Here is an 18,110-nt window from a genome sequence, read left to right on the forward strand (position 1 = left end):
ACTTATATTTCCAAAGAATACCAAGTAATATCTGGAGTTACTCTTTTGGAATCAATTCAGAGAAGAATCATCTTATCTGAATAACAGACCTGTGCCAGACAGCCTCAATTTAGTTTCTGGTGATTCAGCATATGCAGTTAGAAATGTCTTCATGACTGTCAGCTCTCATCCATTGTTCAATTCATGAGAGAGCATCCAAAAAATGAAGCTTGCATTTTGTTTGAATTCTGGGGGAACAGACGGGACTTGGTTCTTCCAGTAACTTTCATTTTAGGTGACTGACCGGTTTTAATCAATATGTTGACATGAGCATGTTAGGTGTGTTAGGTGTTTATTAAAAGGTTAGTGTCAAAAGAAATTAATGTCACGGTGGGCTTGTGTTTTTCTCTGAGGCAGATATTGATGAATGTACAGAGGGGATCATTGAGTGCCACAACCATTCCCGCTGCGTTAACCTGCCAGGGTGGTACCACTGTGAGTGCAGAAGCGGTTTCCATGACGATGGGACTTATTCACTGTCCGGGGAGTCCTGTGTTGGTAAGCAGCTTTCAGTCATGCCCTCCATCCCTCTGGACCTTTGCAGGAAAGGCAGCCTGCTTTGGTAGTCTATTCAGCTCCCAGTGTTAAAATATGACCCCTCACTGGTTAAACTCATCAGTTTTCAAATTTGCTCCCTCTACAATTCAGGGAGCAGGCCAGGGATTATGCAATGTAGAGTCTTAGAACTATTGTTCAAAAACTAGGGCAATCAGAGGACAAAGCCTGGGTCTGCGGGCTGTGGTGTTTAGTTCTTTCTGAAGGAAACCTTGATGACTTGCTGGAATTTTTTGCAGTTTGAGGTGCAGCTGTGGGAGAAAAGGAAATATTACCAGACGTAGAAAGTTCAGTTTAAATCTCAGCTCTTTACCACAAATGTCGCTGCACCTCTCTGAGCCTTCATCTGTGAATATATAAAAATTTGGATAATAATGCACATATTTATATTATTAGATTTAAATGGGATGCCATATATTTAAAGATTATAAGCTTTGGATTGATGCACAAATATAATAGAGTCAAATTAACCTTATTATTGTTGCTATTACTGCTGCCATCATCTTTGCAAGGTCTCCTTTAATCGCTTTTCTGCTTATGGTTCTGTTACTTGCTGAACAGAGGAAGTCAACAGATGGAGTTCTTCACCTTTAAGACCTTATACCTTTCATGAAATCCAAACAACTGATCAAGAATGTAATTGTTTCCATGAGAACCTTAACCAATCCAGTTATTTCATGTCATGTGGACTCAGCTGAATTCTTAATGCTGATTTGAGCTGACCCAGAGGGCAAGCATTCTGACCATGGGTTCTCAAAGTTCAGAATGCTGAATTAGAAAGTGGAAATTTGATTTTGAAAATCCATTGTCTCTGCTCACTGCGTATCTTTTTTTTTTTTTCTAAAGGTTGCTGCTAAGAACCAATCAGTGTTTTTACAACTTCTGCCCTGAGTTGAGCTCTGGAGCAGAGATGAATTAGGGAACAGTAAGCACATAGCTTGTCCATTGCAGTCTTGGTATTACTGTTGAAAGGCATGCAAAGTAGTTGTTGCAGGCATAGACCCTTGAGCCAGACTCCCTGCAGTCAGATTCCAGCTCTGCCATGGCTAAGTATGTGGCAAGATCTCATCTAAACTGTACCTCAGTTATCTTGTGTGTAAAATGGAAATGTTCATATGTTTCTGCATACTCAGCACTCTGCCCCATACTCCATTCCTATTCATTTTATTGTTAAAGCAATGATCTGCAACTTCATGGAGAGCTTTACATTTATCTGGGTCTTCATATAATTCCTTTATACACGTCCAGGAACTTCTGCATATGTGTAACTTGTAGTAGATAGATGTTATGTGAATAGGAATAGATCAAATGGCTGTTGTTATTGGAGACAGAAAGATAGAATATTGACATATGTGATATTACATTTGGGGGCTAAAAACAAAACTTTCACTTTTAAAAACTGTATTTGCTATCAATAAATATGGAATTCTTAGCTTTTTGTTCATGAAAGACCATGGAGATCACCTCATTGACGCTACTGATAACTTCCTAAGACGTGCCATAGTGTCGCACACTTCTGCGCCTTTGCATGTGCCGACCCTCTCTGGGTGGAATGGAGCAGAGCTCTGACTCAGAGCTGATTATGTTGATTCGAAAATGAATTTCCATTCATTTTCCTAACTTCAGCTCAGGTTTTACCAGATCACCATGAAGCGTTCTTTGACGTCTTCATAGGAGTTCTCCCTCCTTTTCTCTGCTAACTCTAGAGCTTCTATCCTGGCATATGTTTCTGTAGCTGTTCTATTGTTCAGTTTATTGTTCTTGGACTAGTCTGTAAACATAAAATAAGGGTTATTCTTCTGTCTCTCCAGTGAGACACTTTGGTAATTGGTGTTCAGTAAATGAGAAAATACAACCATAGTTCATCTGTCCAATAAAGAAATAAAGTCACAGAAAGGGTAACACCTTGGTTCTGGCCTCATAGCTTATTTGGTACAAGTAGAGACACAAGCCTAGGTCAAAGGTGACCCTACATCCCAAATGCCAGGGACAATCCCACTTTATGCCTGTTCTGATGTAATTATCAGTCATGCCCTGTCACTGTCATAAATGTCCCTGCTAAGACGACAGATGTCATAGCCTCCTCACCTACTGATTTCTCTCTGCCATGCCGAGTGGTGTGCCTGGGGGAACAGAGCTCTGCCTCCCCAGGGATGCACTTTCTTCATCCATGAACTGATTCCAGCTCTGCACAGGAAGACACTGGTGAGCTGGAGTCTTTGGCAAGAAACTAGGGTTGTTTTTATTAGTAACATTTTAAATTTGGATAATTGTTCATCTGAATTCCCTTTCATTTCCTCACTAAAAATAGCTTTGTAAATGAGTCTGACTAAGAACAGGAATCTGACCATCATTTAGGGTTATTTATTTATTTATTTTTTTTTTGGTAATTGAAAGCACTGTTGGCTCAGAATATTTCTTGGCATAATAGATGTATAAATCTGATCATATCACTTTCTTGTTATATCCTTCTAATGCCTTCCCAGTAAATGTAAAATAAATTTCTAACTCTTTGCATGGTCTTTCCTCCAGGCTTTAGGTGACATTGTCCCTGTCCACTTATTGGGCTTACCTCTTATATATGTTAGCCTTTCTGATCTTTTCATGTCTTGCACGTGATAGTGAAATCACCTGGTTTTAGGGCCTTTGCCTTTGCTGGAACACTGTCTGGAACACTCAGTATCTGTTTTCTTGCATGTTTTTTAAATGAAATATAGCTGATTTACAATGTTGTGTTAATTTCATGTGTATAGCATGCATGCGTGCTAAGTTGCTTCAAACATGCCTGACTCTTTGCAGCCCTATGGACTGTAGCCAGCCAGGCTCCCCTGTCCATGGGATTCTCCAGGCAAGAATCCTGGAGTGAGTAGCATGCCCTCCTCCAGGGGATCTTCCCAACCCAGGGATCGAACTCACATCTTTGATGTCTCCTGCATTGGCAGATGGGTTCTTTACCACTAGCACCACCTGGGAAGCCTGTGTATAGCATAGTGATTTTCTTTTTCTTTGCAGATTATAGTCCATTAAAAGTTATTACAAGATACTGGACATAATTTTCTGTGCTATACAACCAGTCCTTGTTATCTATTTTATGTATCGTAGTTAGTATCTGTTAATCGCATACTCCTATTTGTCCCTCCCTCCTTCCACTTCCCTTTGGTATCCCAAAGTTTGTTTTCCATGTTTGTGGGTCTGTTTTGTAAATAAGTTCATTTGTATCATGTTTTTAGATTATACATGTAAGTGATATCATATATTATTTTTCTTTGTCTGACATATCACTTAGTATAATGTTCCCTATATCCATCCATGTTGCTGCAAAAGGCAGTAGTTTGTTCCTTTTTATGACTGAGTAATATTGCTTTATGTGTGTGTGTGTGTGTGTGTGTATGTGTATACACACACATATATACCACATCTTCTTAAGCTGATCATTTGTTGATGGACACTTGGGTTGTTTCCATGGCTTGCCTTTTGCAAATAAGTGCTACTATGAACACTGAATGCATGTACCTTTTCGCATTTAAGTTTTTGTTTTTCCAGATATATACCTAGGAGTGGAGTTGCTAGACCTAGTTGCTAGACCTAGAACCTATGATATTTCTATTTATACTTTTCAAAGGAACCTCCATACTGCATTCCACAGTGCATGCCTGCATGCTAAGTTGCCTCAGTCCTGTCCAACTCTTTGCAACTTTATGGATTGTGGCCCACGAGGCTCCTCTGTCCATGGGGATTCTCTAGGCAAGAACACTAAAGTGGGTTGCCATGCCCTCCTCCAGGGGCTCTTCCCTGCTGATCTTCCCTGCCCAGGGATCAGACTCATGTCTCTTACATCTGCTGCATTGCCATGAGGGTTCTAAACCAGTGAGACACCAGGGAAGCCCATTCTACAGTGGCTACACCAATTTACATTCCCACTAGAAGTGTAGGAAGTTCCCCTTTTCTTAATACCTTTTCTAGTACATATTATTTGTAAACTTCTTTCTTCATTTAATTCTTAGCTCAGATGCCACTTTTTTGAGGAGACTCTCCCTGACCATTTTATCTGAAGTAGTTGCTTCGTTATATCACTCTTTTATGTATTTTATAGCATTTTTTTTGCTTTCATACATATTGTGCATATGCATATGTGTAACTGTCTCCGGCCACAAATGTACAGATTCTTGGAGGGCAGAAACCTTGTCTGTATTTGACCAGTGTACATTCGTTTCTTTACCGTGTACACACAATGTAGGCATTCAATTCTTATGTGTCAATGATTGAAGGAATGGATGGAACTCTATCAGGACAAGTTTATCTTGTATTGGGGCTGACACAAGTAGTTGTGTAGACTGCAGTGAGTAACATAAGATGCTAAACATCACAACATCATGTGAGTCTTTTGTTTCAGAAAACAGTATTTATTAAGAACAACCATTACACCAGTACTGTGTTAAGCCTTCTGGGAATATGGGTTTGAAGAAGATAAGATCTCTGTTCTTGGGGGATTTATAACTTGAAATATTCTGAATCATAATAACATATCTTAATAGCACTGAAAATTAGTACATAAAATAAGCTGTAAATAACATCAGCTACTAATGCTTACATTTAAAAGCAATAGCAGCATCTAAGACAGTCTTCTTTTAACTGTTTTAGGAATATGCAATCAGCTATGTTTTTTTCCCCAGACAATAGCATGGATGGCATATGTTGGAATCTAAAATGTGGCAGTTGTAGGCTTTTAAGGGAAGAGTCACATGTCACTTCATGCCATTTTTCTTAGGTGAGGATAACACCTGCTGTATTGACTTCATCAGTTACTGTAAACATCCAATGTTAGTAATGTCATAAAGAACAGCACCCTTGCAAGATTTCCTATTGCCTCTTTCTCCTAAAGTATACTGATCATATGGTTGAAGAAATGACTAGTTTAGGTATTGTAGAGACAGAATCATCCTTGAGGAGTTTATCAGTCTCCTTGTTTCCCTGTCTCACTCTCATTTGCTTGTTTATAATTCCAGGAGAGAGGGACACACAAAGATTTACTAGCTCGTATTTATTGGGATGATTCTCTGGGGAAGGCAGTGGTTGCCCACTGCAGTATTCTTGCCCAGAGAGTTCCATGCACAGAGAAGCCTGGTGGGCTGCAGTCCATGTGGTTGCAAAGAGTTGGACACAACTGAACACTTTCACTTTTCACATTTATTGAAGAAGATGACAGTTCTGCCTTGTTACTCTAGGGTGCAGTGTACTCTGTGTTTGGATGCAGGGGTGGGGGTCAGTGATTCTCAATATTAACACAGAAGCTCTGAGCAGTTCCTTTTTATCCAGGCATAGCTATCTTGCCCATTTGGAAAGAATGAATTATATATCATGAATTATATATTCATGAGAATATATGTATGAAGAGCAGGATTTTACATATTTTGAAAATGAGATTCTAACTCCCTTGGGTGTCAGTCGGTCTCTATGATTTGCTTCTGCCTTTGAATCTTCATTTCCCTCTGCTCCCTCTCATGCTTAACATGGATTCTCAAGCCTCCTCAAATATTTCTTCCAGTCTTTTCAAACCCTGCAATCTTTACTTCTTTGCTTGTATGCTTTTCCCTGACTGTCTCTCTGTCCCAGCTTCTGCTTGTTGAAATCCTGATGAAGTTCTACCCCCTGAACCAGGGATTCTTAAATTTGCTTCACACTAGATTCACCTGCATAGCTTTTTAAATATACTTACAATGGGATATCACACAACTAGAGATTCTAATTCAGTTGGTCTGTTACTGGATAGATGGAAGTCATTTTTTAACATCTACAAGTGAGTGAAAAAGTTAGCTTAAAACTCAACATTCAGAAAACCAAGATCATGGCATCTGGTCCCATCACTTCATGGCAAATAGATGGGGAAACAATGGAAACAGTGACAGACTTTATTTTGGGGGGCTCCAAAATCACTGCAGATGGTGATTGCAGCCATGAAATTAAAAAATGCTTGCTCCTTGGAAGAAAAGCTATGACCAACCTAGACAGCATGTTAAAAAGCAGAGACATTACTTTACCAACAAAGGTCTATCTAATCAAAGCTATGGTTTTCCCAGTAGTCATGTATGGATGTAAGAGTTGGACTGTAAAGAAAGCTGAGCACTGAAGAAATGATGCTTTTGAACTGTAATGTTGGAGAAGACTCTTGAGAGGGAAGACTGCAAGGAGGTCAAACCAGTCAATCCTAAAGGAAACCAGTCCTGAATATTCATTGGAAGGACTGATGCTGAAGCTGAAACTCCAATACTTTGGCCACCTGATGCGAAGAACCAACTCATTGGAAAAGACCCTGATTCTGGGAAAGATTGAAGGCGGGAGGAGAAGGGGATGACAGAGGATGAGATGGTTGAATGGCATCAGTGACGTGATGGACATGAGTTTGAGTAAACTCTGGGAGTTGGTGATGGACAGGGAAGCCTGGTATGCAGCATTCCATGGAGTCTCAAAGAGTCAGACACGACTGAGCAACTGAAATGAACTGAACAAGTGACTGGAAAGAATTTTAAATTAACAGAGTCACTGTCATAGCTCTCTAATAATAATAAAATTGCCTACCTCTTATATATTGTCACAGCCATGTGTTTGCACCTGTTTTTTGGAACTTATCAGATTAAGTTTGTTGTCTTCATCGATTCTTTATGACTTATAGACATGTAGCTATTCTTTGGGATGTGGCACCTCTTGGCCCGATTATGGTCTCCTCTATGGGACTCGGTTGTATGAAGTAAGTTCCCAGACTTCGGAGTCTGCTCTGGTCACTATAAACAGCCTAGTGAGGATTTACTTGTCAGAGCAGCTGCTGCAACCAGTGTGAACATGCCAAGCAACATAAACAACAAGAAAATGTTCCACTGGAGTCTCTTGGAAAGGGGGTTTCACTTTTTATTGATTGATGTGTCAGAGTTGATTGAAGTGGTCTACGAATGATTGGGTTCTGCTGTCATTGCCTAGTGCCTGGTTCTCATAGGAGTGGAAATAAAAAGAGGTAGAGGCTGGAGATGCCCCCTGTGATGAACCTCACTGAGGTGGGTGGAGGATTATAAAGATTTAGCAGATAACTGTGATACATACAGGAGAGGCAGGTTTCAAGTACATACGGGATTGCTGGGATTCAGATTCCAACTAGGCCACTTTCTAGCTGAGTTGTATTTGGCAAAACATTTAACTTCTAAACCTTAGGAAGGAGAGATAAGAAAGCCTTCCTCAGCAATCAATGCAAAGAAATAGAGGAAAACAACAATGGAAATGACTAGAGATCTCTTCAAGAAAATCAGAGATACCAAGGGAACATTTCATGCAAAGATAGGTTTGATAAAGGACAGAAATGGTATGGACCTAATAGAAGCAGAAGATATTAAGAAGAGGTGGCAAGAATACACAGAAGAACTGTACAGAAAAGATCTTCATGACCCAGATAATCAGGATGGTAGGATCACTCACCTAGAGCCAGACATCCTGGAATGTGAAGTCAAGTGGGCCTTAGGAAGCATCACTATAAACAAAGCTAGTGGAGGTGATAGAATTCCAGTTGAGCTATTTCAAATCCTAAAAGATGATGCTGTGAAAGTGCTGCACTCAATATGGCAGCAAATTTGGAAAACTCAGCAGTGGCCACAGGACTGGAAAAGGTCAGTTTTCATTCCAATCCCAAAGAAAGGCAATGCCAAAGAATGCTCAAACTACTGCACAATTGCACTCATCTCCTACGCTAGTAAAGTAATGCTCAAAATTCTCCAAGCCAGGCTTCAGCAATGCGTGAACTGTGAACTTCCAGATGTTCAAGCAAGATTTAGAAAAGGCAGAGGAACCAGAGATCAAATTGCCAACATCCGCTGGATCATCGAAAAAGCAAGAGAATTCCAGAAAAACATCTATTTCTGCTTTATTGATTATGCCAAAGCCTTTGACTGTGTGGATCACAATAAACTGTGGAAAATTCTGAAAGAGATGGGAATACCACACCACCTGACCTGCCTCTTGAGAAACCTGTATACAGGTCAGGAAGCAACAGTTAGAACTGGACATGGAACAACAGACTGGTTCCAAATAGGAAAAGGAGTACGTCAAGGCTGTATATTGTCAAACCCTGCTTATTTAACTTCTATGCAGAGTACATCATGAGAAATGCTGGGCTGGAAGAAGCACAAGATGGAATCAAGATTGCCGGGAGAAATATTAATAACCTCAAATATGCAGATGACACCACCCTTATGGCAGAAAGTGAAGAGGAACTAAAAAGCCTCTTGATGAAAGTGAAAGAGGAGAGTGAACAAGTTGGCTTAAAGCTCAACATTCAGAAAACTAAGATCATGGCATCTGGTCCCATCACTTCATGGGAAATAGATGGGGAGACATTGGAAACAGTGTCTGACTTTATTTTTGGGGGTGCCAGAATCACTGCAGATGGTGATTGCAGTCATGAAATTAAAAGACGCTTACTCCTTGGAAGGAAAGTTATGACCAACCTAGATAGCATGTTAAAAAGCAGAGACATTACTTTGCCAATAAAGGTCCATCTATTCAAGGCTATGGTTTTTCCAGTGGTCATGTATGGATGTGAGCATTGGACTGTGAAGAAAGCTGAGCACTGAAAAATTGATGCTTTTAAACTGTGGTGTTGGAGAAGACTCTTGAGAGTCCCTTGGACTGCAAGGAGATCAGTCCTGGGTGTTCATTGGAGGGACTGATGCTGAAGCTGAAACTCCAGTACTTTGGCCACCTCATGCGAAGAGTTGACTCATTGGAAAAGAGCCTGATGCTGGGAGGGATTGGGGGCAGGAGGAAAAGGGGATGACAGAGGATGAGATGGCTGGATGGCATCACTGACTCGATGGACATTAGTTTGAGTAAACTCTGGGAGTTGGTGATGGACAGGGAGGCCTGGAGTGCTGCGATTCATGGGGTCACAGAGTCGGACACGACTGAGCAACTGAACTGAACTGAACTGAAACCTTAGCTTCCTCCATACATGATGATTAAATAGGATTTCCTTGTGGAATTTTTTGTGTGTGTAATATAAGTGCTTCTATACGTAAAAATCCTAGCATGTAGTAAATAGTATAAGTCAACATTTAACTATCCTTCTTGTCTGTCTGATGAAGATAGCAATGGTGAATCTAACAAGAGCTAACACTTATTGAGAGCTTACTTTCTGCCAGGCACTGAGCAATTTGCCAAAGTGCCAACCTCATAAGTTGCTGTGAGGATTAAATAAGCTAACATAGGGGAAAAAAACCATTCAGCAGTTGTGTTTTAAGTGCTTAGTAAATGTGAACCATTATCTTGAACAAACCCCTACACCATGTGTCAGGGAACCTCATGCATTATCTAATTTAGTTCTCATAACTGCCTTAGGAGGGAAGCACTTTTACTATTGTCATTTTAAAGGTGAGGGAAATAAGATCCCAAGGATTAAGATAACATCCCAAATTCCAGTCAGCAAGTGGCACACAGAGGCCATAATCCAGGTGTCTTTGATCTCAACCTTCTCCTTTTAGTATGTAAAGCTGTCTGGAAGTGGGGGGACTTGTAATGAGTCCACAGACAGGGGAGATGCTAAGCAGAGCAACTGGGGGCCAATGAGACAAAGAAAGAGAATATGAGTGAGACCTGGACAAAGAGTTTCTGTGTTCTGTCTGAATCAAGAGATTGGGGGATCTGAAAGAGACACGTGCACCCCCAATGTTCATTGCAGCACTGTTTATAATAGCCAGGACATGGAAGCAACCTAGATGCCCATCAGCAGATGAATGGATAAGGAAGCTGTGGTACATATACACCATGGAATATTACTCAGCCATTAAAAAGAATTCATTTGAATCAGTTCTAATGAGATGGATGAAACTGGAGCCCATTATACACAGTGAAGTAAGCCAGAAAGATAAAGACCAATACAGTATACTAACACATATATATGGAATTTAGAAAGATGGTAACGATAACCCTATATGCAAAACAGAAAAAGAGACACAGATGTACAGAACAGACTTTGGGACTCTGTGGGAGAAGGCGAGGGTGGGATGTTTCAAGAGAACAGCATCAAAACATGTATATTATCAAGGGTGAAACAGATCACCAGCCCAGGTTGGATGCATGAGACAAGTGCTCGGGGCTGGTGCACTGGAAAGACCCAGAGGGATGGGGTGGGGAGGGAGGTGGAAGGGGGGATCGGGATGGGGAATACGTGTAAATCCTTGGCTGATTCATGTCAATGTATGGCAAAAACCACTACAATATTGTAAAGTAATTAGCCTCCAACTAATAAAAATGAATGGAAAAAAATTTTTTTAATTAAAAAAAAAGAGGAAAAAAAAAAAGAGATTGGGGGACTGCTTTATCTAAGGGACTCAAGGACTGTGTAATTGGGTCCTCCAGCTGGACCAGGGGGTAGGATGTCAAGATGGCAGATTCTTGACAATTAATCTGATAGCATCTAAGCCTTGACAGTAGTATCACCTGGCTATCCACTGATGCCATTACCTTCCCTGCATTTCTGATGATATGAATCTGAGTGAAAAAGGAAAGCAAGGGATGGGGAATCAAGAGTATGAGAAATGGTGCCAAGTAGATTTTTAACTAATTATGTTTGATCTTTCACTCATTTATTTATCCCCTGCCTCTTAAAAGTAGTTACTATACACAAAGAACATACATTCTATAAACTTAATAACAAAGAAATACTTGAAAAATAAAGGAAACAAACTAACTATGAGATTTAACAAGACATTTATGAATGTCCTGACAGAGCAAAACAGGAAGAAACGTGAGTTTTATGAGTTGTTCTGATCTGAAAGGAGTTTGCATAAAAAGTTTTTTAAGCAAAAATGGCCCAAGTGTGCTTTCCCTCTGTTCCAGAGTAGAGATGTGCCAGGTGGTGAAGATATCTCTGTGCACCACAGTATTTCAAGCTAAGAAAATTTAAGAGACAGAGGCATACATATCCATCTCATAATACTCATTGGATTTTCTCTCTGCAAACAACAGTATTTTCATTGTTCACTGTTTCGTTCCATGCCAAAGTATTTTCTTGAAACAGCCCCTGTCCCCCAACCTTCCTTGATAAGATTTAATGATATCTCATTAACTTCAAAATTGACACTTGTTGCCAAAGAACTTAAGATTTGGTTTTCAGGCAAGTAATAAATGAACTCTTACTTAAGGACTTCCCAAAGGCAGATACCACCTGGCCCTGTTGCTGTTTGAAATAGCTTTAGCACTTAACTAGCAGTGGTGTGAGTATGTGGGGCTATTGTTTGAGGACTCAGAGGACCTCAGCTGTGTGGCATAAAATTGCCACCTTTGAATGGACATAGAAACAGGGACAGATACCACCTGGGTCTGGAAATAACATGGAAAAGGACTGGTATAGTCAGGACACAGAATAGAGAAAGAACACTTCCCAGCTCCTAGTGGAGGAGATATTCTGGGTCCCTAGAAAGGGCCTTATGGTGGGTATTAGCACACAGCTGTAAATGTTAAATCAGATGAGAAACGTGTCCTCTCAGACCTCAGCAAGTTTCCTGCTTCCCTGCACATCCAGCCATGCATATATAAGCCTGGAGCTGCTTAACTGTAAGTTAAATTGAGTATATTTGGGGGACTTCTCAAAGAAGGCAAATAGCCTTCCTCAGTTTTGATGATAAACATTTCAAAACTATAATTTCACAAAATGATGTCAGAATAATATTCATCTCACTAAACTCAGGTGTGAACCTAAGGTTCATTGGTCACCCTCAGCCAATCTGGGCTGGCACAACAGGACTGTGCAAAGTTATCCGCTTCAGTTCTAGAACTAAAGACATTTCAGGGAATTATTCTAACAGACCTCAAACTAACTCTAGGGAGTATCCTTTAAGCCACCCCTAGCCCTGATTAGTATCTTTTCAATGACAAACACTTTCCTAATGGAACTGTGACCAGCCAAGGAGCAGAGGAAACAACTTGGAGGCCTGAATCTGTGCAGTTTATGGAGAGCCAGGAGCCTCCATTCTAATCTAAGTGGAGATCACCTGGGCAATAACGAAGAGGAAGAAAACTAGAAAATTATTTAAAAAAACAACTCTTTACAAGGATTGCAATGTTGTTATACTTATTACATCCATAAAAAGAAGCCTGCTGTGGTCTTATTAAGTTAGGTGCTAGGAAGGATGCAGAGAATTCACCCCTTAGGGACTTTAAAACACCAAGTTGGAGACAAAAATCATCATACATGAAACAACCAATAGCATTCTGATACAGGTTATCATCTTAGGTGTGTGTTAGTAAGTCAGTCATGTTCAACTCTTTGCAACCCATGAACTGTAACCTCCAGGCTTCTCTGTCCATGGGATTCTCCAGGCAGGAATACTGGAGTGGGTTGCCATGATCTTCTCCAGGGAGTCTTCCTGACCCAGGGATCGAACCTGGGTCTCTGGCATTATAGACAGATTCTTCACCATCTGAGCCACCAGAGAAGGCCTTATAATTAACTGTAAAATTATATGGTCAAACCTGTAAGTATGTAGACAATTAGGGAGGAGAGTAATCAGAGAGACCCAGAGAACAGTCAGACTGGATTCCATGGGGGTGATTAGACTTGAAGGGTGGAAGGGTTATAGAGTTCATAGATACAAAAATAAATATTAGTAATAGGGAAGGTTATTCGGTTACTTCATATTCATCACTCTTCTAAACTCTTCACATTTTCTAACTAATTTTTTCCTCAAAACCACCCATCAGGTGGGAATTTTGATAATCTCTGCTTGATGAACAAAAACTGAGGCTCATAGGTGTTTGATAAATTGCCCCTGGTCATCCAGCTATTAACTGGTAGATTTCTTCTTCCAGCAAGTGTTCATCAATATCCTTACTAAGGGCTGTGTACACGTTTAATATTTTTGAAATATTAAACAACAGGAATATTGCTTTCTTTATTGCCCAATAAAGTCTTGCTGCAAAAAATGGTGCTATAAAAGCCATATTTTTATGTATTGAATGCCAACCGTGTATCGTTTCACTTTCAGAAGCCCTTTATAGGTAGCAAATGAGGGGAAATAGATCAAGTAGCACAGCCATGTGTGAAAGAGCCCATGTTCTTTTTATTCCCTCAAAGGCCTCTGTCAGTTGTATATTAATTGTGGGTAATTTGTGAAAGGCTTAAATTAAGGTGTCAGTGGTGATCATTATTCAGATAATTGCCTCATTTTCTACTTCGCTGTGTGCTAATAGGTACACACCTGGTATAAAGCCCATAATTTTTCATTTTTTTTGTTGGAGTATAATTGCTTTACAATGTTGTGTTAGTTTTTACTGAACAATGAAGTGAATTGGCTATATGTAAACACATATCCCCTTCCTCTTGGGCCCTGCCATAGATAAAGAAATGTGGTATATGTATATACTATGGACTATTACTTAGCCATAAAAAGGAAGGAAACTGGCTCATTTGTAGAGATGTGGATGTGCGTAGTCTGGCGTAGAGAGTGAAGTAAGTCAGAAAAACAAGTGTTATACGTTAATGTATACATGTGGAATTTAGAAAAATGGTATGGATGAGTGTAATTTTTAAATTTAGTTTATATGTGTGTACAGAGGAAATAAGATTTTACTCCACCCCATTGTATTGTAAGGTTCATCACATATCTGTACAAAAGAGAGAGATCTAGGGTGATGGTCGTCAAAGAGGTCACCTGAGTGTATCAGTCGTCAATGCATTTCCATGCTGCGAGGTGGAGGCTGTGGGAACTTCCAGTATTTCTGCAAGGTATCAGGTCACAGACAGGCAGAGCCAAAGCGTGAGAGTCAGAAAGGCAGGGGTACTTGAGGAGCTGGAGCTGGCTTGCCCTCTGCTCAGCTGCTGGGGTATGGCTGTTCAAGTTTCCCGTTCCCAGTTGCATTGAAACCTCAACCCTGCTTTGCAGGCCTGTGTTTTTGACTAGAGCCTGGTTTCTGCCTGGCAAAAGAGAACAGGAACAAAGTAATTGTCACTAATTGAAGCTTTTCCTTTTCCCTGCAGTTAACATGAATTGTTCAAACCAGACTGAGGTGATGCTTTCAACAGAGCATTTATCAGAGTCTGGATCTTAGGACACTAATGCTGGGATATTTTTCAGCAGAGGCTTTACTTGTGAATACATTTGGGAAATTCTACATTATGTAATCAAGGTGACTTGTGAACTGCAGGACTTTTTGGAGCCTTTATGTTGAGAGTGTCCAGAATTTATTTGGCTTTAAACCCTTTTCCCCTCTTAGGTATCCTATGAATTTGGCACTTTGTAGAATATGCTTTCCTGGTGGCTCAGACAGTAAAGTGCCTACAATGTGAGAGACCTGGGTTCGATCCTTGGGTCGGGAAGATCCTCTGGAGAAGGAAATGGCAACCCACTCCAGTACTCTTGTCTGGAAAATCCCATGGACAGAGGAGCCTGGTAGTCTACAATCCATGGGGTTGCAAAGAGTTGGATCCGACTGAGCGACTAAACTTTCACTCCAGAATATACTAACTGAAAACTCAAGAATGAATATAGCCCCCTCTATTGTTTCTGGAAAACCTATTTGTTCAGTATCATTGAATAATGTGCTGTTCAAAATAGGGAGGGTTTTCCCCCTCAGTTCTGCAGTGAAACGTTTTTGGGCATAATTGTTCCTTAAGTCAGAGAAGGCAATGACACCCCACTCCAATACTCTTGCCTGGAAAATCCCATGGATGGAGGAGCCTGGTAGGCTGCAGTCCGTGGGGTCGCTAAGAGTCAGACACAACTGAGCAACTTCACTTTCACGTATTGGAGAAGGAAATGGCAACCCACTCCAGTGTTCTTGCCTGGAGAATCCCAGGGATGGGGGAGCCTGGTGGGCTGCCGTCTATGGGGTCGCACAGAGTCAGACACGACTGAAGCGACTTAGCAGCAGCAGCAATTCCTTAAGTACCAGCAATTTTTATATTATTATTCATTTCTATTATTAATTTTGCTATAATACAATCATTTGACTGCCTTTTTGTCTCTTGCATACTTTTTCCTGTGATTATTAACAATGTATTAAGTAATCTTACATTTACTGTCATGTATTGAGTAATCTTCTAAAGGCCTATTGGGACATAGCTGTTTTGTCCCAAAGCTAAATTGTCCCAGTCCTTATGTTTTTGACACCTTTTTCTCCTTTGAATAAGTGTATTTTATGTCTTTCATGTATTATAACCTAACCGGTACTTTTTTTTTTATGATATCTAGAAGATTGCTTTCTTTTCTACTGTGTTAAATGAAGACTTGGTAGTTCAGTGTCTCTGGCTACAGCAACTCAGATGCAATAATTAGAAGCCAGCTGCCTCTTTAGGCTCTGGGGATATAAAGAAGGATGATACAGGCCTCCAGGGGCGCTCCATGACAATTCTGTGTTACTTGAGTCAGCCCAGTGGCAGTTCTGAGAAAATGAAGCAAGTCGGATGGGAGCTGTGAGGGGACTCTCTTGGAGGCATAGATGGGGTCATGCAGTGACTGTACAAGAGAATAACAGTTGTGTTGATACATAAAGAAAATAACTGATTTTTTCCCCCTAAAAAAGTGCAATTATGGGTTTTCTGTAAGGTCTTCTCCTTCAGTGTAAACTTGGCATATTTAGAAAGATCAAGCAACAATAAAAGTCCTTTGATTTTTCTGGCACAGGATCTTGAAGGTAATACCATGCAAAACCCTCTTGATGAGTTTTAAATGACTTTTTTTTTTCCTGTCTTCTTGAAGACTTAGTGCCAAATGAGTGACAATAGAATGACTAAGGGGGGAAGTGTTTCTAAAAATAGTTCCTAACATTACTTCCTGTGAACTCAGGAAGCTGAGTTTCATGGTGCTTAGGGCAGAGATTCTAGAAGTGTGACCCTTAGACCAGCAGTTTCATCAGCATCACCTGGGAAGTTGTGAGAAATGAAAATTCTCTACCCCACCCCAGACCTACTGAATAAGCAAACCTGGGGGTGGGCATGGTGATCTGTTTTTTAATGCTCCCTCTTTAGTGAATTCTAATGTTCACTCAAGTTTGAAAACCAGTCCATCTTTTGTTTCACTGAAAGGCTTCAGAGGGTGTCCGTGAACACCCTGAACCTGTGTGCAAGTTTGTGTGTGTGTGTGTTCACGCCTCTCTTGGAGGAAGCAGAACCGTATTTTTCACTGGGGGTGGGGAGGGGGCGGGTCTCAGAATAACACTGACTCCAACAATGTAAAATCCAGTGTTGAAACACCAGGATCCAGCCTCAGGGTTCCCAGTCAGTACCCCGACTTTCCACCTGAAGATCTACAATTCAGTCTCCGGGGGAGACACCTGCCTTCCTTTCTCAGTTTCTGAGCCCTGCATGGAATTGAATTGCATGTAGTTGTCAGCTTCTTGCTTCTTGAAGTGCAGTGTGAGCAATTGTTTCATTACAGAAATGTGTGGTTTGAATGTCTTAGAGCCAAAGATCTTATCTATGCTGCAAGGTAGACATCTGCATCTACCACTTCTTTAAAATGAATATTGAATTGTTTTAGTCTGAGGTTATTCGTGTTACTGTGAAATATCTACCTGTGGGTTTACGAGCAGAGAATTTTAACTATAGTACCCAAACCCACTAAAGCACTGTCAGCATACGCTTATTCAATGAGCGTGTATTGAGAGGGTCTGCTCTATGCCAGTCCTCATGTTAGGTCTTAGGCACAGCGTCAGGAATGGGGAGACAGGAGGTGGGCGGGGAAACTAAATACATAGATTTTTTTTTCATTAAGAAAACAACAAAAGCTTTATTTCTCTTAAAAGTCCTCTGTAGGTATGGACAAATATCTTCTGTGACATCCCTCAGCAGTAGAGAGTGACAGACTCTCTACACATGATGAAGGTGTGCCATCTAGATCATGGGAATTCATTGATACAGCAGGGGAAAGCACTGGAGGGAGTCTTGCCAAAATTATTTGACCTGAAAGTGACACACACGATGTTTGCTTACAGGCTGTTGGCTAGAAATAGATATACAGCCCAGTCTGAATGCATGAGTTCAGGGAAGTATAATCCTCTGTGTTTCAGAGGTAGTAGCAAACCCTACATCTCTCTCACATTTCCATACAATAAAAAGCTGTTTATCATAGAAAGAGTGACTGAAGGAAAAATGGCCAACTCCTGTTAGGGTTGTAGCATGTGGAGATAGCAATGTATATGGGATTTTCACAGAAAATGTGATCTTTTTCACTGGGTCTATAGGATGAGAAGAAAGTTTTCCAGGCAAAGTCGATATTAAGGTAAATATCGGGGGACAGGATCATGGGAGAGATCTAATTCTGTTCAAAGGATGGTGAGATTTTCAGTGTGGATGAAGTCCATGATACATATAGGCATGTCATAGGTAAGGAAAAGCAAGAAAGGAGCCTGGAAACAGAAGACCAGAATATGAAGGGGCTTATATTCTAAGCTAAGGGGTTGAAAGTTTTGAATTCGATTTCATACATATTAGTGTCTCTAACTGTTGTTAAAACATTTATTTTGTGGTGAAAACTCTGATA

General features: G+C 40.5%; 1 protein-coding gene across 2 annotated transcripts in view; it reads left to right on the plus strand.

Annotated features, from left to right (window-relative positions):
- Positions 1-18,110, plus strand: part of NELL1 (neural EGFL like 1) — a 1,025,511-nt gene that overhangs the window by 957,815 nt on the left and 49,586 nt on the right. The window contains exon 16 of one of the 2 annotated variants that reach the window (XM_061158429.1): positions 397-537. The exons of the other annotated variant lie outside the window; for it this stretch is intronic. Within the exon in view, the coding sequence (XP_061014412.1) occupies positions 397-537 (141 nt within the window). The remainder of the gene's footprint in view (positions 1-396; positions 538-18,110) is intronic. 2 annotated transcript variants of the gene reach the window in all.

This window comes from Dama dama, chromosome 2, assembly GCF_033118175.1.
Source record: "Dama dama isolate Ldn47 chromosome 2, ASM3311817v1, whole genome shotgun sequence".
In the NCBI taxonomy this organism is placed as follows: domain Eukaryota; kingdom Metazoa; phylum Chordata; class Mammalia; order Artiodactyla; family Cervidae; genus Dama; species Dama dama.